The 27,323-nt window shown below is 37.1% G+C and overlaps 1 protein-coding gene across 4 annotated transcripts; it reads left to right on the top strand.

Annotated features, from left to right (window-relative positions):
* Positions 1–15,324: 15,324 nt before the first annotated feature.
* Positions 15,325–20,009, top strand: LOC137718334 (GDA1/CD39 nucleoside phosphatase family protein). Of its 4 annotated transcripts, XM_088699018.1 has the most exons (5): positions 15,379–15,627; positions 15,905–16,261; positions 16,355–17,922; positions 18,733–19,066; positions 19,619–20,009. In XM_088699018.1, the coding sequence occupies exons 2-4, from the start codon at positions 15,954–15,956 to the stop codon at positions 19,041–19,043; spliced, it is 2,187 nt and encodes a 728-aa protein (XP_088555144.1). In that variant the 5' UTR covers positions 15,379–15,627; positions 15,905–15,953; the 3' UTR covers positions 19,044–19,066; positions 19,619–20,009. The 4 variants fall into 4 exon arrangements, with proteins under 4 accessions (XP_068313963.1, XP_068313962.1, XP_088555144.1 ...); XM_068457862.2 differs by having other exon boundaries at positions 15,325–15,627; positions 15,905–17,922; XM_068457863.2 differs by having other exon boundaries at positions 15,408–16,261.
* Positions 20,010–27,323: the final 7,314 nt, after the last annotated feature.

Here is a 27,323-nt window from a genome sequence, read left to right as displayed (position 1 = left end):
TACAATTGATTTAAAATTTAAAGAACCGTAGCTACAATTTACTCATGGCATTTATTATGTTTACTAATTCACAGAATTTGAAAATAATACCAATGTGATTACTAAAAGGACAATACTTGGGTACGAGCTAGATGGTACCTAATCTATTTACCTTATTAAGTGGCCCAATAAAAATATAGCACCTGTCTTCTACCACACACTTGTTATATTGGTAACCAAACACTCTGTCACCTTAAACCATAAACCAAACACTCATCTTCTTCTTCTTAGACGCAGACCTTCCACGTTTCACACACTTTCGAGTAGCCTCACCAGTTACCTCCCACTACGCACTACCCAATCCCATCTCTCCTCCAACCTCTGTCCTCTGTCGATCACACACCCACATCCCATTCCATCCTCCAAGGGTCGAGCCACCCCAGACCTTCGATATCTCTCCTCCTTCGTAACCCTTCCTCCGCAACACTAAACCAATAAATCCGACCAAATAGGTGTGGTAATCATCCATTTTGATGTGATTTTTCAAACACTAATCGCTTCGTTGCGATCAAAATTTAACTTTTTTTTCTGGTAACATGTCAAATTTAACTTTAAAAGCATAAAAAAAAATCATTAATTCTCATTAGAAATTCAAATGATCTTGATTATGAGGCATGTGTTGATGACGAGGAGCAAGATGCTTAGAGGAGGGAATGGGGCTGACGGCAACCATGACAGATTTGCCATGGTAACCCAGAAAGGGGAGGAAGATGATGGCGTTTGGTTATAGGTTTAAGGGGAAAAAGATGTTGTTTGGTTGTAGGTTTGTGTTAAATTTTTTTTTACAGGTGTTGTGATTTTAGTGGGATAACTAAGAGAGCGAGTAAATTGGGTACTGACTTGTCCTTACTAAAATGCCTTAATAATTAATTGAATCTTTTTTTTTTTTAGCAAAAAATAGTATCTACACTAAGGTCATCTCTAACCGAAAGCTAGTCATCTGGTCCTACAAAAAATTAATATTTTAATGAACAGTACATGATCATATTTGCTTTCATCTCCAACCGAGGGCCATAGGGCCAAACATAATATATTTTTTAAATTTAATGTTATTTAATGTTGTTTCATGTTACTTAATTTAATTTAATATTGTATAATGACTTAGGAAGTTATAGGAAAAAAATGAAATTTAAAAAAAAAATATGAAACAAATTTTGTAAAATAGAAGTTATAGGGAAAAAATGGAATTTAAAAAAAATATATGAAACAAATTTTGTAAAATAGAAGTTATAGGAAAAAAAAATAGAATTTTAAAAAAATATGAAACAAAATTTGTAAAATAGAAGTTATAGGAAAAAAATAGAATTTAAAAATAAAAATTATAGGAAATTTTTTGTAAATAAAAAAAAACTGTAAAAAAAAAAAATTCAAAAATAACGGCTAGCTAACGTTAGCTAGCCATTGTATTCAAAATTTTCCCAACTATTCGTGTCGATTATAACCAACAGTATTACTCTTATTCTTGTCGGTTATATCCAATAGTTTTAAGCAAAAATTTTGACCAGCCCGAGGCTGGCTGGAAAGGGCCCTTTCAGATTCTGTGGGGCCCACAAGCCCTCGGAACCCTTTGGTTGGAGATGACCTAATGAAGAGGGGGTGGATTTAGCCTCATAATGGGCTAGCAATAATGTGGTTTAAATTCGCCTTTGGCGAGAATCAAACTTAAGACCTCTCAGTTACAAGTAAAGAGAAATACTACTAGACCGTAATACTAAGTGATTAATTGAATCATTTTTTAATGTGAAATAATCATATTATTATGGCTAAAAAGTAAAAAACACGACAATATTGAATTGTAATGGAACTTTAATTTTTGGAATATTAAAAAGCCTTAAGATTATCTTCAAATGAGTGTCAAATTTTAAACATAAAATTTAAATTTGAAGGCTTATGTGGCGCATTGATCTTTTTCTTAAATTTTGTTATCCAACCGATATGCCAAATTTAAACTATTATTTATTATATTATTAGTTATAATTAGTATTTAATTTTTTTTTTTTTACCAAACAATATTATCTACACTAAGGGAAAAGAGGGTGAGCTTAGGCTCATAATAGGCTAGCAATAATGTGGTTCAAAACAAAAGAAAAGTATTAAAAAATATGAAAACCATATATCTAAACTACCTATTAATAGAAGTCTGTTTGTCAACCAAAATTCTATGAAATTACCATTCTAACCCTCTCATCAAAGCTAAACAAAATTAAAAGATATGACAATTTAATAATTACATATCACTCAAATTTTTTATTTTTTACACGAACCTCACAGTCAGATAAATATAACACATCCTATTTAAAAAAAAAATAAAAAATGGAGGTTTTTCCTTTTAACCCCCCTTCCGCAAAACCACTTGCAGGCCCAAATTTTTTTTTTTAAGTGATATAAATATTTTTATAACAAATGATAGACAAATTTAACTACACATGTGTAACAAATGTGTATATGACTAGTTAATTATTAAAAATAGATTTGAAGCTGCCTTCTCATGTCATGTCACGTAGGAATTAGCATTTTGGTTGGAAAATACCTAATGATGTCTTTTTTCACCGTTGTTACTGATGTGAAGTTTTTGACATCTCCTTTAGAAATGCTCTAACTATTCTTAAAATAAAACTTGAATTCTTTTGTTTATAGTCTGGTTAAAGAGAGAATAAATTTGAAGAGAACGGAACCCAGCAAAAGACCTCCTATCTATAATACCCTAATTATTTTTAAATATGTGCTTTAATTACAAAATTCAAATAAGGGAAAAGATGAAAATGCCCGTAGTTGGCTAAACGTAATTATATAAGGACGTATTTTATCCATATATGATTCATTGTATTTCTTGGCATATTTAGATAGAGCTCAATCTCATGAACACGTAGGCGAAAACTGTTCATGAAACGAAGGAGAAATTAACGGTTAAATGTAGGGGTAAAATGGTAATTAAACCTTTTCTGGAAAGCTCTTAGAAAGCTGGAGAACCATTCATTGCCACATGTGTGGCTGTGATTAGGGGGAAAAAGAAGGGAGAGAAAGGATGGGAGATTGGCCCAATCGGGAAAGGGAGAAAAGGGGAAGAGGAAAGGGGGAGGAGTAGCCAACCCATATCCCATGTGACCCGGTTTTTGACCCGACTGCAAACCCGATTCTGGGTAGCAAATTCCGACGATTTTCGTGGGTTTTTCTGATGAATTTCACCTAACCATCACCTGCACACTCTATCCTGACCTCCATTCTCTCATTTCCACCAAAAATCTGAGAGTTTTTTACCTCGGTTTCGTGAGAATCCCACCGACATCACTGTGGGGGATTCAGCGGCGATCCATCATTTTTGAAGGTGATTCCTTCAACCACCACCACCAAAAGACTTATCTTGAGCCCAAGAACAAACCCCAAACAATTTTGGGGGTGGTGGAGCACCGGGGATGGCGAATTGAAGTTCACCCATTTTAGGGTTTCCGATAGATCGAAGCGATTTCAAACGTCTTCCTAGCCGAATTGGACTTTGGCTCAGGTATGAAAAATGTTTTCTCCCACTGAGTTCTACATGCTTGTAAAATTTGGTAATTTTTAGAGTTAGTTGAATTCGTGGTTTCTCTTCGCCGGAATCCGCCGTCGGCGGTGGCACATGGCTAGTGGGCCGATGTTGCCTTTTTAATTTAAATTCAATGTCCCTAATTTCATATTTGATATTTATTTGATGTGATTCGATTGTTTGAGTCTAGTATTGATTATAATCACCAGTAAACAGTTCAAGTACAATGGTGAAGTACAAATGGCTTGATCCCGTTTGCGGGTATGTAGGCAGTCTAACAAGAAAGTTAGATACAGCCATAAAATAACCTAGAATAAATTTTTATGAATAATTGTCAAGAAAAGAAATTTATTTTGATTAATAAAGTAGAGATTAACCACGACTTTATTTTGGCCTATCACCGAAATTAACTTCCAAATGAATTTTTGGGTCATTACACTATCCTCCGTCGATATGCGGTCTCCCTCACTAGCCACCAACACCCCTCCCTCGCTTGGCCATGAGTAATTTTCTTGTAAACCATATGCTCATGCCTATTTCTTTCTCAGGTTTTGGTGTTATGGAATCAATTTGTGGGGTTTAGGCGAAGTGATTCGACAATCATATCAGGTAGTGGGGGTGAGGTGATTCGATGGATTTAGGTTGCAAAGGTTTTATTGCCTGGGCATGGTATCAGTGATGCAATGGTGAGGGAGAATAAAGATGAACGAATGGTGTTGGCTGGGTACTGGAGAGGTGGATGGCAAAACTAAAATTTCACTAATCATCTAAGGGCATAATGGGTGGGTAAGAAAAGTTGATTCCCTATTCTGATGTTTGGGAAATGAAGCTTGGGAATGAGAAATTGTTGTTTTTCCCTGGGAAATAGATTCCTGACTCATGGGAAAATAGGAGGGAAAGTGAAGCCCTCCACCCCCTTGATGTTCACTTTCCTATACCATAGGAAACTAAAAGAAAGGGATTGATTGTTATTTTCTAGAGTAAATTATACAAAACTACTTCAATTATGGGTCGAACCACAATCTCATATCCCATGTTTTAAAAATTACAACGTCATGCCTCATCTTACGAATTTATTGCAATGTCACACCTCCGTCAATTTTTCTATCAATTTCTCTATCAATTTCTCTATTAAATGCTAACATAACTTGAGCGGAGCCAACTCTTTAGTCCAAGTGAATTAAAAAATTAATTAAATATTGAAAAATTAAAAATAATTTAATTTAATTTTTTTTATAAAAAAATGTGGAACCCACCCCTTGGACTGAATCTAACCCTGAGCTAAATGCCAAAATTTCCCATTTATTCCCCCAAACCCAACCCAACCCAACCTAAATGTTTGGGCTAAAAGCCCAATGCCAAACAAAAGCCAAATACCCCCCCCCCCAAAGAATTAGCCCACAAATGTGTGGACTCGCCCAAACCAGAGGACGCGCCCCACTCTCCCCACACGGGCTGAGGCCTTCACCGCTCGACATGGTGGAACCCACTGTCAGGGCCGCTGTCGGCCACCATCAAGAGCCCATTGACTCTTTTTTGCATCGGACGACTGCTACTTTTGGAACGTTGGTTGATCCAACAGTCCAAATTCAAATTTTGTTTTTTAAAAAAATGTAATTTTAAAATACATTGAATCTAACGGCTGAGTTCGAATATAATCAAATCTAACGGTAAAAAAAAAAAGATCCAACGGCCCAAATTTAAATCCAATAACTAAAATAATTAAAAAAAAATATTTAACTCAAAATTCACCCAAAATCTCTATAAATACCTATGTAGAATAGATGCCTTCAATAATTCAAACGACATACAATTGATGCCAGCCCAAGCAATAGGACAATTCTTCCACTCCCAATGTATACAATCGAGACTTCCTATCATGCCAAAGAAGCCTTTTTGTCTGCCTTGCGTAGAAGCCTCTTCAAATCTTCACGATGGTGAACTGATAATTTCTGCTTAAGAAACAAGCACACCGAGCTGCTCAAGTTTTGTTTTGAAATAAGAGATTTCTTCATTGTATAGCTCATGATCAATGAAGAAATTTCACTAACTTTGGATGTCATTCGCTCCTCTTAACCGAATGAAATAGATACAACTAGAGACTCATACTCATGAGATGTTTTAAGTTATTGCCCCTTTTACAATATTAGATACAAATTTGTTTGGTGATTGACATCTGACCCTTAACAACTTGATAGAACTCATGATTGAAACCTTTGGTATTGCATAACATTAGTACTAGGGGGTGCAACTTGGGTTGGGCCAATCCGAACCCGTCCATGTCCAACCCGACTTTAAACCTAAACAAGCTGATTTTTTTTTTTTTTATAACCCGTCCGAACCCAACCCAATTTTAACCTGTTCATTAATTGGGTTGCATTGGGTTGATCATTTGCCCATCCATCTCCAACCCAACCTAACCCGACTAACCAAACCCAATCTAACCAGATTGTAACCCATATCAATTAATGCTCGTATTACACCTAAGTGTGCCAAGTCCAAAAACCAACGCTCGTTCTAATATTATTTTTTTAATAAATTACCCTTTATAATTACTTAAGCTTTTAAAGAATAAAAGGATTTGATTAGTCGGTCAATATTCGTAGTCTCTAAATCCTAAAGCTTTATAGTAGATTGATTTATGAAATTAGAGTAAGCTAGCTTTGATGCTACTTGGCTTAATTTTTTTAGGTTCTTGAAAACTAAGTTGTTATAAGATTAATCTTGAAAAAGTTGGGCAACCCAAGTAAACCCTAACCCAATTAAACCTAAGGCCAAATAAACCCGAATGAAACCCAACCCGAACCCAAGCCCGAATTGTAAAAGTTGGGTTAGAATTAGGTTAACCTTCTAACCCACCCAACCTACCTGAGTTGCACCCCTAATTAGTACTAGCATCTCTTAGTACAAGTATCCATATACGTGTAAATTAGGGATGGGCAAACAGGTATAGGAACTGTCAGTCGGGACAGGTAATCATAGTTTGGGGCGGATATAGGCCGGTTCCTAATATTTTAGAAAACAAACGGGCCGGGCCCTTTTCATTTATGGGGCGGACCGAGTCCAGATACTTAGAAAAACGGGTACCCGGACCGACCTGTTTCTAATTATAATGAACGGCCGAGATTGAATGATAACCTATCATCCAATCTCAACCGTTGGTTTCTACCCTAGTTTCTACCCGAGTCCAAGGTTCCAAAATTCACTCTCAAACTCAGCTGCCTCTCTATCTTCCAGTCTCTCTCTCTCTCCCCCCTCGAACTTTCTTCTTCTTCAAGTTCTTGATCCCAGCTGGGATTGGGACTCCAGGGCTTGAGGGATTCGGCGGACTCCAGGACCGCATTGTGGGCCTAAAAAACTCAAACTTTTTCTCTCATTTTTATTTTTTATTTTTTTGTTTTCCTTTTTTTCCTCCTGGGGTCTTCTTCAATCCAGTCTTCTTCTGTGCGAACGAGTGCAGAAAAGTCAAATTGCAGACAACAAGTGTGATGCAAATATACTGGAGACAAGGTTGGCGGTTTGGTTGCAACAGCAAAAGACACGCAAATCGTGATGATGGATTCAGAGGAACCACGGCGGGGATGGCAATCTAGTGTAGCCGCGGCCAAGGTACAACAACAGTGGTGATGTTAAGTCTGGGCTAGGGCTTCAAGCGAATTTGTAGGTGATTTAGGCAACATATGGAGGAGGGTGAGTTGTAGAAATGAGGGAGGGACAAGAATGTGAGGATCCATGGGGACCCGTAGGAACCAGCCCGTTTCAAAAGGGCTGGGTTAGGTTCGGATCTTATTTTGAAAAATCCAAAACCTGCCTACCCCGCCCTGTGTTATTTACAAACGGATCAGTTTGGTTCCTTCAATTTTGGGCCCGGCCCAGCCCGTGCCCAACCCTAGTGTAAATTACACAAGTGTTTACTTGTGTAGGCTAGTGTCTACTAGCTTAAAGATCACATTAGCACTAGCGTCAATTAGCATCTACTAGTTGTACATATGAATGAGCGACACGACCAAAATACAGGTATTATGAGCAAATATAAAAGGAACATCCACAATTGTAGTGTAATTCTAGAGTTCCTCAAAGAAATGCTTCTTATTTGCAACTTTCACCGCAAAGCGGTCTGCATTTATGTGATATTATCCTAACACGACATAGCCTTCTTTGTTCTAGAGATTTGAATTAGTTAAATAAGCCCATAAGCTTTCATTAGCAGGGACAATAACCCTTACATTTGTTTGATAACATCCTCTCATAGTTTTTCACGAGTGGCCTATTACCACACAAATCAACTTTGTAGACAGAAATATACTTATCGTACCATGAACGATATAAGAGGGTCAGCAACATGATTTTTCGCTCGTTGCAACGACAATTATGGAAGAAAGCCGCATATTCATATACGCTTACATCACCGACGTTTCTCTATTTCTTATGTGGACCTTTTCATCCACTAATCGCCCTTGGAACATGGATAGCTTTATGGGTTATTTCTATTATAAAAGGAGACTTGCTACGGATATAAATTCCTTGCTCAGTCATTAACCATGAGTTCAAATAAAAAGGACAAGACAAACAAATCTTTCTTTCACGAATCTGCGTTGCGCTCAAGCTATAGAATGATTTTCTCTCATCCAAAATCTTCATACTTAATCAAAGAAATATTCCTGAAATTATTGTAGTGGAACGTGGGCCCCTAGTTACCAACAACTAACAACAAAAATTCTTATTACACATCTTCTAACACTCCGATTACAAGATTGGAAATCTAAATGTATTTAGCATACTACTCATTGTCGTTTGGTTCAATTTTAAGGAAATTTAGAATGGGATCATACTAGTACAGAATGTGGTCAAACTCCTTTTAGAATCGCACAAAATATATCTTCCATGGAAAGAGATTTCCCAAGTTTACCTCTTGATCACTCGCATTTCTGTCAAGAATTAAATGTAGGCCACAACCTACCCCCCTTTGTGAGGTTTATGGAAGAACTTATGCTCCTTGGTTGACTCGCTTGGTAGAATGTCATAAGAAGCATAGAATGGTGGAATATTTTCTGTGTATATTCATCCACTAGGGTTACGATTTTATACAATTACTTTACAATGCCATCCTATTTTATAGCCTATGAATAAGGCCAATCAGAAACTAAACAAGAAGGTAAATAACTGAATATTAATTTACAATATTGACTAATTGATTCAGATATCTTTCTTAACACCTCTCCCTTCAAGTTAAAGTGTATGTTAATGACACCTAACTTGCTGAGCAATGTTTCAAACTGTATCAAACTCAATGGCTTGGTAAATATATTAGCTGGATGATCAGTTGTTTGCACATAAGCCGTACGTATCATTCCTCCTTGGACTTTCTCTCGCACTAGATTACAATCAATCTCTATGTGCTTTGTATGTTCATGAAAAACAAGATTAGAAGCTATGTGCATGGCTGCTTGATTGTCACAAAACAATGTGACCGGCCGTGGATGACTTATTTTCAAATCCTTCAAGATATTATTCAACCATGTGATCTCACAGCATGTAGTGGTCATAGAACAGTATTCAGCATCTGCACTATAACATGATACCTTAGTTTGTTTCTTAGTTTTCCAAGAAATTGGTGCTTGGCCAAGTAAAATACAATAACTTGCTATTGATATTCTGGTATCTTTATCTAGCCCAATCGGCATCGCAAAATGCTTGTAACTGCAATGAACCCGTGGAAGAAATAAGGATCACTTGTCCAGGTGCTTCTTTAATGTATTTGAGAACTTTGTGTGCAGCCTCAAGATGTGGGTGCCGAGGTTTCTCCATGAATTGGCTTAACACATGAACTGCATATGCTAAGTCTGGTCTCGTTATTATCAAATATATCAACCTGCCCACAAGCCGTATGTACAATGAGGGATCATTTAACAATTTTCCTTCCATTTGCGTGAAAGATAAGTTTTGGTCTACAGGGAACCGTGAAGGTTTTGCCCCAAAGAACCCAACATCATCCAATATTTCTAGTGCATATTTTCGTTGACACAAAATGATGCCTTGCTTTGATCATGCAACTTCTATCCCCAAGAAATATTTAAGTTGCCTTAAGTCTTTTAGTTTGAAACATTGAGAAAAAAATTGCTTGGTTTCTTCGATTTCATGCAGATTATTCCCTGCCAGTATTACATCATCAACATAGACTAACAAAGCAATGAAATTACCGTGACGACTTCGGATGACTAGTGAGTAGTCAGACCATGATTGATGTAACCCAGCAACTTTGAGGGCATTGGATAATTTGATGAACCATTGCCTCGAAGCTTGCTTTAAACCATAGAGAGATTTGTTCATGCTGCACACTCAAGTTTCCTCCTTTCATTTGAAACCAGAAGGCAAAGTCATGTAAACATCAACTTCTAAATCACTGTGTAAAAATGCATTGTTAACGTCCAGTTGATGGAGGTGCCATCCTTGTAAAGTCACAACACTAAGAAGTACACGAACGGTAGTCAATTTAGCCACGGGAACAAATGTTTCTAGGTAATCCACACCTTCAATTTAGCTATACCCTTTGGCAACGAGGCGCGCTTTGTACCTCTCAACAGTTCTATCAGGATTGAGCTTGACTTTGTAGACTCATTTACATCTAATGAGGCATTTGTGGAGGGGCAAAGGCATAAGTGTCCATGTATGATTAGCTTGAAGGGCTGCAATTTCATGTTGCATGGCATCTCACCATTTTGGATCTTAGACAGCCTGTGAAAAGGTTGTTGGTTCTTTGATGAGGGTGAGATTAGTAGTATAGGATTTTGGTGGGGTGAGAAACAGTCATATGATAAATAAGTAGAACTGGGATGGGAGGTACTGACGATAACTGAGCCATAATCATTGAAGATGTGATAGCATGTCTTGACAAGGGAGAGGCATCGATGTGAAAGTCCTGCAAGAATGTTGAAAGTTTGGTGGGTCATGTGCTGCCTCAGGGTGGTAGTGGTGTGGATGCTAGTATGGGAAAAGATGGGTGTGGCGTTGGTGATGTGGAGTTGGTTGTGGTGAGGGTGTTTTCTAAAGATGCTAAGGGCACGGTGTTTGGTATGGTAGTAAGAGGTGAAGAAGATAATGGCGTGTGGGTTGGGGTTGGTAGTATGTTAGGTGGATCATTGGAGAGGGGTTGAGATATGTCAGGGAATGAGTCCATGTCAAATTGTCATAGTGATGATGTGTTGTTGGATGAAGGATTAGGTGTAGCAGAAGTCTCTAACCAATGGTAAGGGAATTGGTCTTCAAAAAATAATACATCCTATGAGACAAAAATCTTTTTGAGGGTAAGATCAAATAACCTATAACCTTTTTTACCATAAAGGTAGCCAAGAAAATGCAATAACGTGCACAGGGATCAAACTTTGAAGGTTTTTGCACATGAGTAGATGTGAAACACAAATAACCAAAGACATCATTTTGTTGTGGTGTGTTGAAAAACATCATTTTGCAAATGTCTATGTTGTGTTCAAAAAACATCATTTTGTTGTGGTGTGTTGACGTAACTAGTTTTATGGATAATTCCATGTGAGGCATAAAAGGTGTCAATCTTGAACTCAGGACCATTATCACTTCGAACAGTTTTGACTTTAGTGTTGAATTGTGTTTCGACCATATGAATGCATTGGACAAAAAGATCTCTTTCGTCAAATTTTTGTTTCATTAGATAAATCCAAGTTCTCCTAGTATGATCATCAACAATGGTAAGAAAGTATTTTGCACCTGAGAGGGAAGAGACTTCATACCCACCCAAATATCAACATGTATCAACTCAAAACAAGATGTGGCAGATATGAAACTCAATGAAAATGGTGTTCTCGTTTGTTTAGCCAAAGGGCAAATTAAACAATTATTGGAATCACAAGATTTATTTTGGAAAAATAGAAATAACATAGAAACTTTGTGCAATAGGTGTCCTAGTCGTTGATGCCAAAGGCTATAGGTGATGTGTAAATGGGATTGCATGTTCCTTTCTTGGATGAATTAAGATAGTAGAGTCCATCCCATTCAACTCCTATCCCAATCATCTTCCCTGAGCATAGGTCATGTATGACACAAAATTGTTTTAGGAAAATTGTGATATAAAGAGAGTCATAGGCTAGCTTGCTAATGGAAATCAAGTTCAACCGAAAAATTGGGACACACAAAATATTATCAAGGACAAGATTGAGAGAGAGAAAACAATTCAACCAACATGGGTAACTGTGGCAAGAGAGCCGTTGGGTAATTAACCGTATGATTTTCAACAAGCCTCGAGGATGGAGATAATCAGGACTGCAAACAATGTGGTCAGTAGTAGTACTATCTAAGATCCAAATATTTTTCTTGCCATTATGTATGAATGAAAAAGCTTTACATGAAATTTCTTCATGATTGGATGAATTACCAACTTGGTTGGCGAAGGAAGACTTATTTTTATCCAACATCTGAATTACCAAATAGGGCATTGTCTCCTTCTTGTCATGCATGACAACTTGATTTCCCTTTGAAGAAAAAGGGCGACTTTGTTCAGTTTCAACAACAGCTTTTCGTTTGTGGCAATACTTGAAAGAATGGCCATTCCATCCACAAAAAAATACACTTTAGATGGGCATGATAGTTCTTGGTGTTGTGGTTCATTTTGTTGCACTTTGCATAACAAAGACTACCGTCTTCGAATTCAGTTTCTCGACCAACATTTCTCACGGCAAAAACTGCAGCCTTGGGTTGAGAAGTGTTCTTGCCACTTGATGTTTCTGTTTGTCTCTCATAACGAAGCACAAGTGAGTAAGCCTTGTTGATTGTGGGCAGAAGCTTAAGAAGGATAGTATTGCTTCAAACAGTGGAATATGAATCGTTCAAACCCATGAGGAACTTCATCGTCTTCTGGGTTTCAACGTATGAGGTGATCTCTTTCTTCATATCATAAGAACATGCTGGGATAAAGCATAACATATCTCGTTTGTCCTAAAGGCTTTTCAGTTTGGTGAAGTATGAACTCACCATCATGTTACCTTGCACACAGTCATGTATTTCGTTCTCTATGTGAAACAATTGAACGATGTTCACGTGAGGGAACCTTTCTTGCAAGTCAAGCCACATTTGACGTGCATCATTGCAGTTGATGACACTTCTTGATATTTCCTTCGACATGGACCCTAATAACCACGTCTTGACTAGATTGTTGCATTGATTCTATTATTGCAACTCCTCAAGTTTATCTTCACTTGCCGGCTTGATAGTTCCATCAAAAAGCCCCTAACTTGTTTTTTATCGTTAAGGTCATGATCATGGATTGAACCCATATACTGTAATTGTCTTCCACCAATGGCTGCAGCACAAGCACTGCACCATGTTGGTCCAAGTGGTGGAGATAGAGTGGGTGATTAGGATTTTCCCACTTGAGGTGTGAAGTCATGCTTAAAGAGGTTGACTTGGTATGTACGGTGTCACCTATGGCTGCGTATGCTAGGGTTTGCATGTGTGTTTGTGTTTTTCCTCTTTCTTTCTTTTTTTTATAATTTCGTCTTAAAAAAAATCCTACGGCTACATGACGTCATTTCACCGTTGCTATGCCAATTGGCCCCAAATGAACGGGCTGGCTGGCTATGCTTGCTTAGCCTGCTGGCCATATGGTTGGATTTTGGCCAGGGGGTCCCAAGCTTTTTTGGCCCAGATGAGTTTTGTATAAAAAAAAAGCTATCCCTTGGCCTATGGCCCTATGGCCAAAGATGGCCTAAACCTATGCTCTGGTACCAACTTGGCACAACCTAATCTCGATGTCAACCTGGATATCGAGAGGTGGGCGTGTAAAATATATTAAAATCTATTTACGTTTATATTAAAATCTGTTTACATTTTTATGTTTAATAAGGAACCAAAAATAGGTGTTTATAGAATATATAACGTAGTTGTTCATATGAATATAACATCTATATCAAAATCTATTTACATCCTTATATTCAATAAAAAAAATAGAGGAAATAAACACCGATCCAAAATTATAAATTAAAAAAAATAATAATAATCATACGAAAAGATTAGAGAATACAAAAACAAGAGGGAAGATTTGGCACCTGATCCGGAGTACAAATATGTTCTCCCCTTCATACCAAAACACCACCAATCAAATAATAACTTTGTGAGAAAAAGTTTGGAGCCATAAATTCGAAAAAAAAAAAAAAAAAACAAACAAACAAACAGAAAAGAAAGGAGAAAAGAACAAACATGCTTAGACGGTTAATTATGACCCCAAAACTTCCAGATTCACTATAAATGTACTGGGCAAGTTTAATCTGCACCAGAAAATTCCACCAACTTTAACTAACGATGGTTTCAAGAAAACAAAGCAATTACCTTTAGAAATGTACATATAGCGGGTGAGTTTACAAAGGAAACTTCGAGCTCATATTGATCATGATTCTATCTCATCATATCACATTCTGTTTTGCGATATCTGAGAATCACCGTCAATACCTCGGCGTAGGTCCGGGATAATCCTTTGTTCCACAGTCTGGGGCTAATTACAACCATCGAATTAAAAATTCTCAAATGTACTAGTAAGTGCATTAAATATGCAGTCATCGATTCGACCAAGAGGCCACAATTACCACGAGCAAACATATTAATGACAAAAAACGCATTTTTTCTATGTTACTAATACTTGTACTTGCTCTGCTATTCTGCCCCAGCCTGGCTGAGGAAGAATTATGGGGTGCAAAACAAAAATATATACTGATTAGGGCTGAGATTTAAAAAAAGAAAAATTAAAAAAGAATCCAAACTAGCAGAATAAAACTTACAAGTAAACAAAAAATTTACACAAAAATAAACAGAATAAAAATTACAAGTAAAAAATAAGATATAAAAGCAAATTGCCACAAGTGGAAGGGTGTGGCAAGAGACTAACTATTCAAATTGCATAAGCATTTGCCACTTAGTACTACGGTCTAGTGACATTCCTCTTCACTTGTAAGTGAGAGATCTTAGGTTCGATTCTCGCTAGAGGCAAATTTGAACTACATTATTGCTAGACCATTGTGAGGCTAAGCTCATCTCCCCTCTTCTTTGATGTAAAATATATCGCTTGTTAAAAAAAAAAAAATTGCATAAGCATTTTGATTTTCTAGTAACAAACCCACAATTTCCATATAAATATACTACAATTAAATCCAATTAGAAAGTAAATTATTATAGGTATGTGATTGTATAAGATAGACGTACGGTCCTATACGATCTAGAAGATCATTTTCTTGTATGGTTTGTATTACTTGGAGGGCAAATAAACTTCATCATGATTAGTGTAAGTAAAAGCATAGTATCAAGATAAATTAATCAAGCTAGATAGCTGAGCCCATTTCCTCCATCTCTTTGTCGTCCATTTCCTCTCTCTCTCTCTTAAATATTATTTACTACACAGTAGCTTTCAGCTTTTGGATTTCAACTTTCAATTTCTAAAAACTAAAAACAAGAAGTAGTTATCAAACAAGTTTTTAGTTTTTCAAAAGACTGAAAATTTAAAACAAAATGGTTTATCAAACATCTCCTAACTTAAATGACGACTAGTTTAGTTGTATTTTGTTCACTTGTAAACGTTTTAAACGTTGTGAAGTGAAAGGTTTTTAAGTTAAAATTTTGTAAATGTCGAAGTTTGGTATCAATTTATTTTGTCATCATTTAATGTTAATATATCGTTGTGTTAAAGAGAACAAATTGAATTTGGAGACACAAAGAAATTATAAGGATGTAAATGCAAAAAATAGACTATTGAGGACAAAAGTAAGACCTCTATGTAAATAACAACAATTGGGGAAAAAGAAGTATTGGTTTCTGGTTTGTGTTTGGATCTGAACAACCGGGAGACCGCTCCACATAGAAAAGCGAAAATAGAGAGGAGAAGGAGAAGGAGAAGATGAAGGTCTCCTTTTTCTGAGTGGCGTGTTAACCAAAAAATTCGAGCGTTTTATTATAAAAATGACGCGTTTTCGTTGTCCTGGCGGTCGTCCTCCTCTTCCTCTTCCTGATTTGATTACATTAAGTTGTCCGTCCCGACTCCCAACCCAATTATGGTAATTAACCACGCCCTGCTCCTTGCTCGTTTTCTTCGTATGATATGGGCATTTGGATGGTGTTGTATTTCTTCAGCGTATTGTGGATTATGTGCTCTTAGGGTTAGTACCCAACTATAGTGTAGTAGTGTCACTCCGGATCTAGACTTGGATGTCAACTTTAACTCTAATTCCAACTTGTTCTTACATTTGCATTTGTTATTTGTTATTTCGTGTTTGGTTGATTGATGTTGCTGGGTATGTTAAGTTGATTGATTGATATTGCTGGGTATGTTAGGTTGAAATTTCTCTGCAACTGTTCGAATTAGCCCAATACGCATTAGAAAATGGTGTTTAGTCGAATTGCCAACATCATTTCTTCTGCATCAAGTCGTTGGTCTAACCCTCAGGGGGGTTCCAATCTATCTCCCCCCAAAATTGCCTTTGCCAACCCTGCACGGAGCAAGAACTATCTGCGTCTCTCATCATCTCTCCAGGATTTCTCGGCCTATCGCCAGATTGACCCGGAAGATCCCCATCCCAGCGTTGTCACTCATTCCAAACCCCCTGATTCCTTACACAGAGAAACTGCCACCTCCAGCTTCTCAAAGGAGAAAGGACTGCCAGGAGGAGGAACCCCATCTGCGTGCAACAAGTGGGTTCGAGCCCTCATGCTTCTGTGTTGTATCTTGTTGTTGGGTTTTCTAATTTATTTGGTTTCCATGTTCACTTATTCTTATTGGTCTAGAGGAGAGCCCAAGTTCTATATTGTGCTTGATTGTGGAAGTACTGGAACTCGTGTTTATGTATATCAAGCATCCTATGATACTGAGAAAGATGGCACTTTTCCTATTGTCATGAAGCCGTTAACACAAGGTCTTCGAAGAACATCTAATACACACAGAGGCCGTGCTTATGATCGCATGGAAACTGAGCCCGGGCTTGACAAGTTGGTGCACAATGTTTCCGGCTTGAAGGCTGCAATAAAACCACTTATTCGATGGGCAGAGAAGCAAATCCCACAAAAGGCACATAAGACAACCTCGGTTTTCCTTTATGCTACTGCCGGGGTTCGCAGACTTCCCACTGTTGATTCAAAGTGGCTTCTGGACAATGCATGGTCTATACTCAAGAATTCACCTTTTTTGTGCCAAAGAGACTGGGTTAAGATTATCAGTGGCTTGGAAGAAGCTTATTTTGGCTGGATAGCCCTTAACCATCACACGGGTATTCTGGGGGCCAAACCAAGAAAGCCAACATATGGTGCACTTGACTTGGGTGGTTCATCACTGCAGGTTACATTTGAGAGTAATGAACAAGTGCATAAAGAGACCAGTTTAAACCTTAGAATTGGGGCCGTGAACCATCATCTCACTGCATATTCTCTCCCAAGCTATGGTTTAAATGACGCATTTGATAAGTCTGTAGTTCATCTTTTTGAGAGGCTTCCAGAAGCCAGTAAGGCAGAACTAGTAAATGGGAAGGGAAAACTTCAGCATCCCTGCTTGCAGTCCGGTTACAAGGAGCAATACGTTTGCTCTCAATGTGTTTCTAAATTCCAAGAAGGTGGAAGCCCTGTGATTGCTAAAAAGTGGTTGGATAAAGGAGGCAGATCAGGGATTTTGTTGCGGCTTATTGGTGCTCCAAATTGGGATGAGTGCAGTAAACTTGCCAGAGTTGCCGTCAATTTGTCGGAATGGTCCAATATAAATCCAGGAATTGACTGTGACTTGCAACCTTGTTCTCTTCCCAATGGTGTACCCCGTCCTTATGGAAGATTCTTTGCGATTTCTGGATTTTTTGTGGTTTATCGGTTTTTCAATTTGACGTCAGAGGCATCACTTGATGATGTGTTGGAAAAGGGTCGGGAGTTTTGTGAAAGAACTTGGGAAGTTGCGAAGAACAGTGTCGCTCCTCAGCCCTTCATTGAACAGTACTGCTTTAGGGCACCATATATTGTATTCTTGTTGAGAGAGGGATTGCACATCATAGATAATCAAGTTATAATTGGGTCTGGAAGTATTACATGGACACTTGGGGTTGCTTTGTTGGAAGCTGGGAAGGCACTTTCAACCAGAATGGGGCTTCACAGTTACGAAATACTCCAGTTCAAGATTAACCCAATATTTCTTATTGCAGTTTTGTTTATCTCTTTAATTTTCCTCCTTTGTGCATTATCATGTGTTGGCAATTGGATGCCAAAATTTTTCTGGAGGCCATGTCTCCCACTGTTTAGGACTAATGGTGCATCTTCTGGATCTGTTCTGAGTATTCCGTCTCCTTTTCGGTTCCAGCGCTGGAGTCCTATTAGCTCTGGTAAGCTCTTCCACAAAACTTCTAAAACATGTGTAGTTCTGAAATGGTCCTCAGAGTTGTAGTTATTATAATTTTAACTTTATTTGTTCGAACCATCTGTCTATGATTATTCCTATTGAAGGATTTTCTTGTACAAGACTTAACTCATCATATCCATTGCCGGTGTCCATGGATTGTGAAGTCAATCCCTGAGTGTGATTGTTAGGTTAAGCCTAACATCTAGATAAAAGAGAGTACAGATTGATCAAGTCTTAAGAATACTTGTCCGTATCTGTAGGTTGAATGCAGCACATGGTTATACAAACAATTAGGAGCAACTTATCCTTCATCAGTTCATATTTTCTTCTTTGTGTACAGTTATGTCATGGAAAATTAGGAGCAATTTATCTTGTGTAAAAGTATACTATGGATAAGTTGATGTTCTGAATGTAGAAGAGGGAATCAAATGGGGTTTAAGACCTCAACTGTTTTCCTGTTGAGTTGATATGATTCCATATATTAGTGTTAATGATACGTACAAGCAGTTCCGCAATAATAGTCAATGTCCAGTTCCAAGTTATTTATCAAAATGATCCAGGCTAGTAAAACTCCAAGAGAAAATGGTGATATTAGGCTATGACTCACACTATCAGTTTCTAAAAAGGGTGGTTAGGATATGTTTACCACATGTGGGGGTACTTAATTGAAAAGGAAAGGAAAATTTTGAAGAAGTTGAGATATTTGACTCCAACAGGAGGGGACAAAAGTTTAGAGCCTTCACAGTATTGTACTATTGATTGATTGAAGTTTATATCGACTATGGGTTTTCAGGGGATGGAAGAGCAAAGATGCCTCTGAGTCCAACAATTGCTGGTGATGCCCAAAGGAGACCATTTGGCTTAAGGCATAGTCTCAACAGCAGCAGTGACATCCAGTTAATGGAGTCTTCCTTATACCCATCAACTAGCAGTATGTCCCATAGTTATTCCTCTAATAATCTGGGCCAGATGCAACTTGACAGCATTAGCATGGGTTCCTTCTGGTCTCCTCACAGATCTCAGATGCGTCTTCAAAGCAGGCGATCACAATCTCGGGAAGACCTGAATTCTTCGCTGGCTGAGGCACACATGGTGAAAATTTAAGGGATGTTCGTCTACATATTTCGGTATGCTCATTTGTTTCTTGTTCAAATTACATTTTCTTATTATAAAAAAAGAAGATATAAAAATTGCCATGGAAGTTTAAGATAATTTTTATGAAACATGTAGCCCAGTAAAACTAAGGAATTTAGTGATGCATTCCCAAAATAAAATAGAAAATCATTGAGTTGCCAAATTAAAGTAATGACTCTGTACCTATTTCTCTCTTGAATGTAAAGCTTAAGTGCGAAGACATCTCTCTTTGCTTGGGTATTGCCTGTAAAAGTGATATTCGAATTCCAAATGAATTCACTTTCCAGTGAGAACAAGATTCCTATTTCAACTCTCGTCAGGGTTTGTGCCTTGTCCAATTTTTTGTTTGAATCCATTGCTACCATTGTATATTTGTTTGTTTATAATCCCAGGTGCCCAGAGCGATCAGTTTTAATCAGTTGAAACTGTATTTTCTTTCACATGTTACTTGATCCTTAAATTGTGTTCTGTTGAATTCACCTCTTCGTTCATAAATCTTAAAGCTTTTTGGCGTGATAATTTCATTTCAACAAATGGTTTTGCAGGCACCATGTAACGATCTTGCATTTCTGTGTGGTCTCTCCTGTGATTGTGAAATTACTCCTTGTGCCTGGGTTGGTGAGATCCCCTGAGCATTATCACACGAGGCGTCTGCCTGATGATCAGACATCCAACAATCATAAGTTTTCAACCCCACACATATATAGTATCGGAGTCTCTTGTTGAATTTTGCGGCCAATTAACACAGAATTTTCCTCCTGCATGGGTTAGTAAATGTTGACATCAAATTGATGAAAGATGATTTACAATTTAGAGGCAGCAATTATAGTAACATATACAGCCGTCTCTTATACATGCACTTGCTGCTTTTTTTCTCTCTCCTTTGCCGTATGGACTGTAGAAATGGGAAATGGAGTTATAGTGCAACCGCACCAATAGCCAGTTAGTTACGTCCATTTACTGTTTAAATATTTTCAAACCTAATTTTTGTTGGACCAAATTTCACATTGAAATGAAAGAGATGAACATATCCGCCACGGTAAGGTGTCTCGTACCCAACACGTTTTTCTTTCAATATTTTGAAGAGTTAAAATGATCTTGTCACTAAATTCATGTATATAGGTATTTTTAGAAGAGATAGGATCAAGAATTAAAGATTTTGACAAATGTTTTTACGCTTCTTTGTAACCTTTAGATCTTTGTAGGCATAGTCAATCATTAATTCCCAACTGGTTTTGATTAAGACTATTATGGAGACTTTCAAACATTGAATAACTTGGACGATGATGTGAATTATCAACACTAATTATTAGTAAAACTGTTTGTTTGCCAAAACTTTAGAAAATTATCATTCTAATCCTTGCACCAAAATTGAACCAAAAAAAAAAAAAAAAATATATATATATATATATATATATATATATGGACAATTTAGCGATTACATGTAACATATATTTTGTTGTTTTTACACCTGCACAGCCATGTATTAAAAATTAAACAAAAAAATTTGAGGTCTTTTTAAACCCACGTCTCCCACTTCAACTACCTCCCCAACTTCCACTCCTTTTTTTTTTTTTTTTTTTTAAATTTTCAATAAAAAGTTTTCTTTTCCACCAAAAAAATAAAAAAATAAAAAATAAAAAAAATAAAAGTGGAAATATTTTTGTAACAAATAATATAGAAATTTAGTTACATACGCATAGTTTGTGGGCATATGAGTATGACTAGTAACTACTAAGGAAAACAATAATTTAAATTAAAACGAAATATATATTATAATAAACTTGAAAAAAAAATTAACCAAAGGTTGAACTGATAAAAAGACAAAAAATCCCCGGCGAAGAACGCCCAAAAAAGGCCAGGAGGCAGATCGTTGTTCTCGCGCCTTCACTACTTGATACTTTATTACGGTTGATACGAAATTTTGATGCACACTACAACGAATCAAGCTATTAGTTTCCTGAATCTTCTCTGAACAAAACCCTAAGTCCTAAATCTTCATTGTTGACTTTTGGTTTTCATTTTTTTTAAACACGGTGCAAAATGAATGGTTGATGAATTTGTAGCTGTATACACCTAAATCATGCTTGGCTCGATAGGGTTTTACTATGAGGTGACAAGGGGATTGAGTTGCTAGCCTAGAACTAGCGCGCATAAACTCAAAACAAAGCCCCAAATTATTCTCAAAGCAAAACTCTCTCTACCTGGTATCATGTTTTTCTTTTTGTTATGAGAGGTTTCATTGTTTGATAAAAAGAAAGGAGTTTTCATCCAAGGCATTGAAGTTGCAGACCTCATTGGCAAAGGGAGATTGAGTTTTCATGTTTTTGTTTTTCTATTTTTCTATTTTTTACGTTGGATATTTCAAAATTTGATTTTTATTTTCAATTTTATTATTATTTGATTTTCTTTTTAATTTAAATTAGTTTTTCCCTATTAGTTATAATATAATCTACATCATCATTCAAGTTATTTATTGTACAAAAGTTTCCAAATCACTCTTAAAATCTTAATCAAGATCGTTGGATGTTATAAAATTTACTGGCTACAAAGGAGGATAAAAATGTTTGTCAAAATGTTTGTCCGTTGATCCTATCCTTTTTCTAAAAATAGTTATGTCCTTTTTACGTTATACATGTAAATTAAATAATATATATTATGTAACTTTTAACATATTATTTAGTTGATTGCTTGGACCTTGGTGTAAACCAAATTTTTGGTTTCTGTCTAAGGATATGCAATCTTGTATGCAACTATATTGTTGCGCATGAGGCCTATCACCACCCAACATGTTACGTTATAGCTTGTTACAGGGTACAACTTGCAGTTTTCGTACTTACGCATTTGGGTGTGCATGTGCCAATTGCACCACAACGTACCAATGTGGGTCCTCATAGAAGGATAAGAATCTTTATCGATTATGATTCTCCTTCCAACTAGCTCTTTAGAGCCCTCGCAAGCGATATCTTTACAGCTTATTGCAAAATTGTCACTTCCGTGAGACACTCTTCCTATCATTAGGGAGAGATAAAAATGTCAACATTTCTAAAGAACAACATGAATTAGCGTGAACGTTACCCAATGTCTCATCTCAACTCTGTACCGCACAAAGTGATAAGCAAGAGTTATATACTCCAACTTTCGGAAGGTTACCACAGGCACAATTTTATGATCTAGTTAAAGTGACAGGATCATATATATCAGTTGTAAACATGCCTGTAAGGATAAACATACCTAATAGACACCGATTTAACATCCCTGCATGGATGTACCGCCCCTAAAGGATGGTTTGCCATCCCTGATAAGGCATGCCACCCCCTGTATGGATGACATAGTACAAGTGGAGACTAGCCAATCATTTGTCCTCGGCTAGAAGTGTGATAGGTCACTTGGTCGTAAAATTCACTTCCTTAGAAAAGGAAAGACATGTCACAAAACGAATACTTACTCGTTTGTTGTCTCAACCATTCCATCTCATGAGATTAATCTAGATTATCTCAAGACCTAAAATTCTTGGTCCAGTATACTAATTTGGGTGAGATATGGAGTTGGAATGAGATTATCATCGATGATGTTTCTTTTATATGTTAGCTACCGATATAAATTAAAAGCGACCATATACCGCGTTCCGTTAATTAGTGATAATGTAGAAATGGTTGGTCGAATTCCAATTTAAATTGTATTTCTATCCTTAATAAAGTGTTTTTTAACATGTCGTTCCTATAGTGGTTAAGGTAACCATGTCGCGTTACAAGTAAGAAAGAAAGCGTTATAAGATGAATGAAATGGTGCAAAATAATGCATCCATTGTTGTGGAAGACTTCTCTCTAAGGCCATATGATTAATTGAATGTAGTTATAATGTATCTCCATGAGGATCTTAATACAAATATTTACATGTAAGTTCTCGAAGAATTACATGCATTGGTTCAAATAAACTATGCCTCTTGCATGTTAATTAAGAAGTATTCCAGATTTGCTAGAGTTGCAGTTTAAGTTGATGAGATTACTCTCACTAAGACTCTAGAAGAGCATAAGAAAACTGTCTCGTACCTCAGTCGGAATTTGAAATGAAGGATCTTGGGAAAACTTGTCCATGTCTCGGCATGAGTTCGTGCATTGTTTTGACAAGATTCTGATCGCCAGTTAAACTACTTATGATCATTTATACACTATCCGTAATTATGCCCCTTAAGAGGTTTTGGAACCTGAAGTTCCATATTTAAGTTCAACTTGCGTTTTATTGTACTTAACTCATTGCACAAGGTAGGACATCTTCTTTGTTGTTGATCTGTTGGTAAATATACAGTATTGCACCTACAAGTCGCCACTAAATTGGCATTAAAGACGTTTTCTCCACACGTGTATATGAGAGCCATTCAAAGCACTATCCCACATGTACCATTCATCGTTGATTCTCAGCAATATTTATGAAGGCTTGTCGCTTGTATTTGTTTGACTATCTAAGAAGTCAATACCAAAAGTATTGCGCTACCAAGTTCTACCTCACAACAACAAAGCATCAGAAATTTAAAGTCAAACAAATTTGATCCCAAGACTACCTCAACGAATCTTTACATGAAGTTGTTGTCGATGTCTACCTTCCAAAAGCATACCAAGGTATTAGATTGTGTGACCTATCTCATATGCAACGCTTGTAGTTTTTAGGGGGAGTTTTGTCAAACTTAGGGAGGATATATAAAGTATACTCACTTAACCTTAATGTACTCTTTTTCCCTTATATCGTAAGCATTTTTTCCATTGGGTTTTTGCTAACCTGACAAGGTTTTGATGATGTGTTTTCTACTACTTGATGCATATTGAAGATGTCAAGTATCAACATTAAATTAACTCACATTTTTCTCTTTAGACTACGGATTTGTTCCAATGGCTTTACTATAGTCAGGGTTGGGTGAGACTACCTCCTTATATGACCCCTATAGTGACTCTTATATCCATTGCCTATGCAAATGAGAACTGACGACACAACTGCGATCTCCTAATCATGAAGACCTGATATGACTACTTCTTAAATTCTACACATTCAATGGGAAGTGTTGTAAATAGTGTTTTATAACTAGTGTGATTATGTAAACTTAATAGGAATCCGATAGGATATGTTGTACAACTTGCATTACTTGTAGGGTAGTATAAATAAAAGCACTAGACACGAAGAATTAGACACAAAATTCCTCAAGCCTTTCTCTTTGCTGCACCTTTCTCTACATTCTCCCAAAGTATCAAGTTCACAACAAAATATATATTATAAACATATTTTATTGGTATATTTTACAAATGCTCTTTATCTAAAGGGATCCTATTTTTTGGTAAAAATGGGACAAGTTTTGGTGCCCACTCTACATCGAACTTCAACGATCTGAACTTTTTTTTTTTTTCAAGTTGCAAGTTATAGATCATCATTGCAAAATATTAGCTTAATCGAAAATATTTGAGGCATCTAATTGAGTTTAAAGAAATTGACGAACATTATATTCTAAGAAACATTGAAATTTCATCATGACAATAAATGAGTAAATGGTTTCGAATTAAATTGATTTTTGGCAAAGATAATATATGAACGAAGACCTAAAAAATAAATTGTTCGGATCGTAGAAGTTCGAAGTATAATGGACCTCACAACTAGTCCTCGTTTAAAAAAAAAAGAAAAAAAAGATCCCTTCAGATAAAGTGTGTTAAAAAAAAAAAGAAAAAAAAAGATCCCTTCAGATAAAGTGACACACCCCGACTTGGAATATCCACTAGGACTCCGAATTGAGTTGTGCTGGCCGACACCTAGAAGGTGACAAAACCATAAAGTACAGTGATATGGAAAATGTGAATAAATTTAAACCTAAAAGTGCCTAAAGACAAGAGTGCGCTATGAGCGGGGATGAGCTCATTTCACATGCGACGTCAGAGCATAAGTAAAGTACAGTAGTGTGGGTAAAGATCATACCCTCGGAGATAGCCACCTATACTGAGATTCGCCACGAATCCTCGTTGATACGAACTTTCAGCAGCTAAAACCTGGAAGGGTGCAAAAACAAAGGTGAATGGGCCTGAAAATAAAGTTTTTAATAAAAACCTTTTGAAAACGTTATAAGCCCTTGCCGTAAAACCCGTATAATTAAGCCAGGTGAAAATAATAATACATATTTATATAGAAATCATGCTTGAGAGTAGTGAAAACCGAGTATATGCCATGCCACTATCTCAGCAATAAAATAAGTAAACCAAGTGAAATAAATCAATGTAAAATAATATGACAACCGGAGTCACCTAACGTGACCTGTATGGCTGAACCTATAACTCATTAACTAATTCCTGCACACGAGTCAAAACCACCTAATGTGGTCTGTACGACAAGGCTGGGTGTAAATAAATACGCTTAAGTGCTACGATCACATGAAGGCTGTGCGAATAATCGCGGGTCACCCACGAGTTGGAACCACCTATTGTGGTCTATACAACAGGGCTGTGCACCAAACTTGGATCCAAGGTGAGTGTGCGATGCGGGGGGGGGGGGGGGGCGGGGGGGGTTGAACATCACGTGAAGGATTGTGCCCTGGCTACGGGCGGGAGCACTAACACAGGGGTGCATGATAATGAGCTCTACATGCCTCTACGTATAACCATAACCAATGCAACCACTAACATCATACAGTACTCACCTGAAACTTACCTAGGCGTCCGCAACGTCATGCAATAATATGCATATCTATACTAATGCATATACTAAAATGTAATGCAATTGACATGGCATTTAAAAACGTAATTCCATTTAAAACAATTTCTGGGAAAATGGAAAACATATATACGTATATATAGAAAACCAAAAAGCCCACCTACCTGGAGTCCGCGCTATAAACATCAAAGAGTCACGAACGATCGGGGCCTAGAACGATTATCAAATCATGACTTAGAATTATTATCAATAGAACATATAACTTACATATCCTATTCGGGAAGATCCATACGTCGGATTCCCGATCCGTAAGTTTCTAATATCCTCAAATATTACATATTATAATGTATCAAAGTTTAGTGACAATCCAACAGTTGGATCGTCGATTGCTATAATAATCAAGCGGCGGACCTTAATGGAACTAAGTTCAAATGACAGAAATTCACCAATGGAATCAAGGTATTCAAATTTAGCCTAGGAAGGTCAGGGGACGTCTCGGCCCATGCGCCGCCGCAGGTAGCGGTCAGCCGCCCCGACTTGCCGGAAAATTCAACCATTTCTAAAAATTCTCAAACTTCATAGAAATGAAGATCTCAGTGAGTAAAGCAACTTTCATACCTGTGACCAAAGCCAATTCGGTCGGGAAACATCTCAAATTCTCTTCAATCAGCCGAAAACCTCATCAAGGGTGAACTCCGATTCATTCAATTCGCAACTCTGTCTCTCCCAACCTTGTTTGGGATTTGATCTAAACCTCAAGGGGAGTTAATTGATGGTGGTGGTCGATGGTGGTGCTTGCAGAAACGGCGGATTTCCGCCGATCTTCCCATGATGCCGTCGGTGTTATACCCACGAAACCAAGACTAAATTTCATCGATTAATGTATGAAAATAGAATAGGGGAGGTCGTTAATTGGTTTACAGGGGGTGGAAGGAAGAAATTCGTCAGAAAATCGATGGAAAACCATCGGAAAGCTAGTGGAAATCCGGCTAAACCGGGTCAGGTTGCGCGGGTCAATGAAGGGTCCGGGTTTTCCCCTCCTTCTCTCTTCCCTCTTTTCCCTCCTTTCTTCTCTCCCTCATTCGTCACTCTCTTCTCTCTCCTCTCCCTACTGGTCCGGTTTCCCCCTCATTTCTCTCCTTTATCTTCCATCTGCACCGCCCATTTCTTCTTTCTTTAAATATGGGCCACACACGTGGCTTTCTAAATTAAGCTCCAAAAATCTGGAGCTTTCTAGAAATTAATTAATTTACTAAAATGCCCCCAACTTTAAATGTTAATATCTCATTCGTTATAACTCCAAATTACGTTCCGTTTGCGCCCACGCGTTCGTAGCGACGAGTACTACGAGGATACGCCAAGAAAATGAATCTTACATAACTCGACAAGGAGGTCAACAAAAGTCAATGCATTTGTCTCGAATGCATTTTTGAAATTTCACATTTAAAAATCATAATAATTGGGGACGGGTCGTTACATAAACGCTATGGTTTTTTTACTTGTTATTAAAAAAATGAAAATAAAATAAATTTTTTAAATTAAAAATTAAAAATTTATTTAAATGTT

The sequence above is a fragment of the Pyrus communis genome, chromosome 8 (assembly GCF_041283825.1).
Source record: "Pyrus communis isolate YQ-2024b chromosome 8, ASM4128382v1, whole genome shotgun sequence".
In the NCBI taxonomy this organism is placed as follows: Eukaryota; Viridiplantae; Streptophyta; class Magnoliopsida; order Rosales; family Rosaceae; genus Pyrus; species Pyrus communis.
This window is presented reverse-complemented; position numbering and strand designations above follow the sequence as displayed.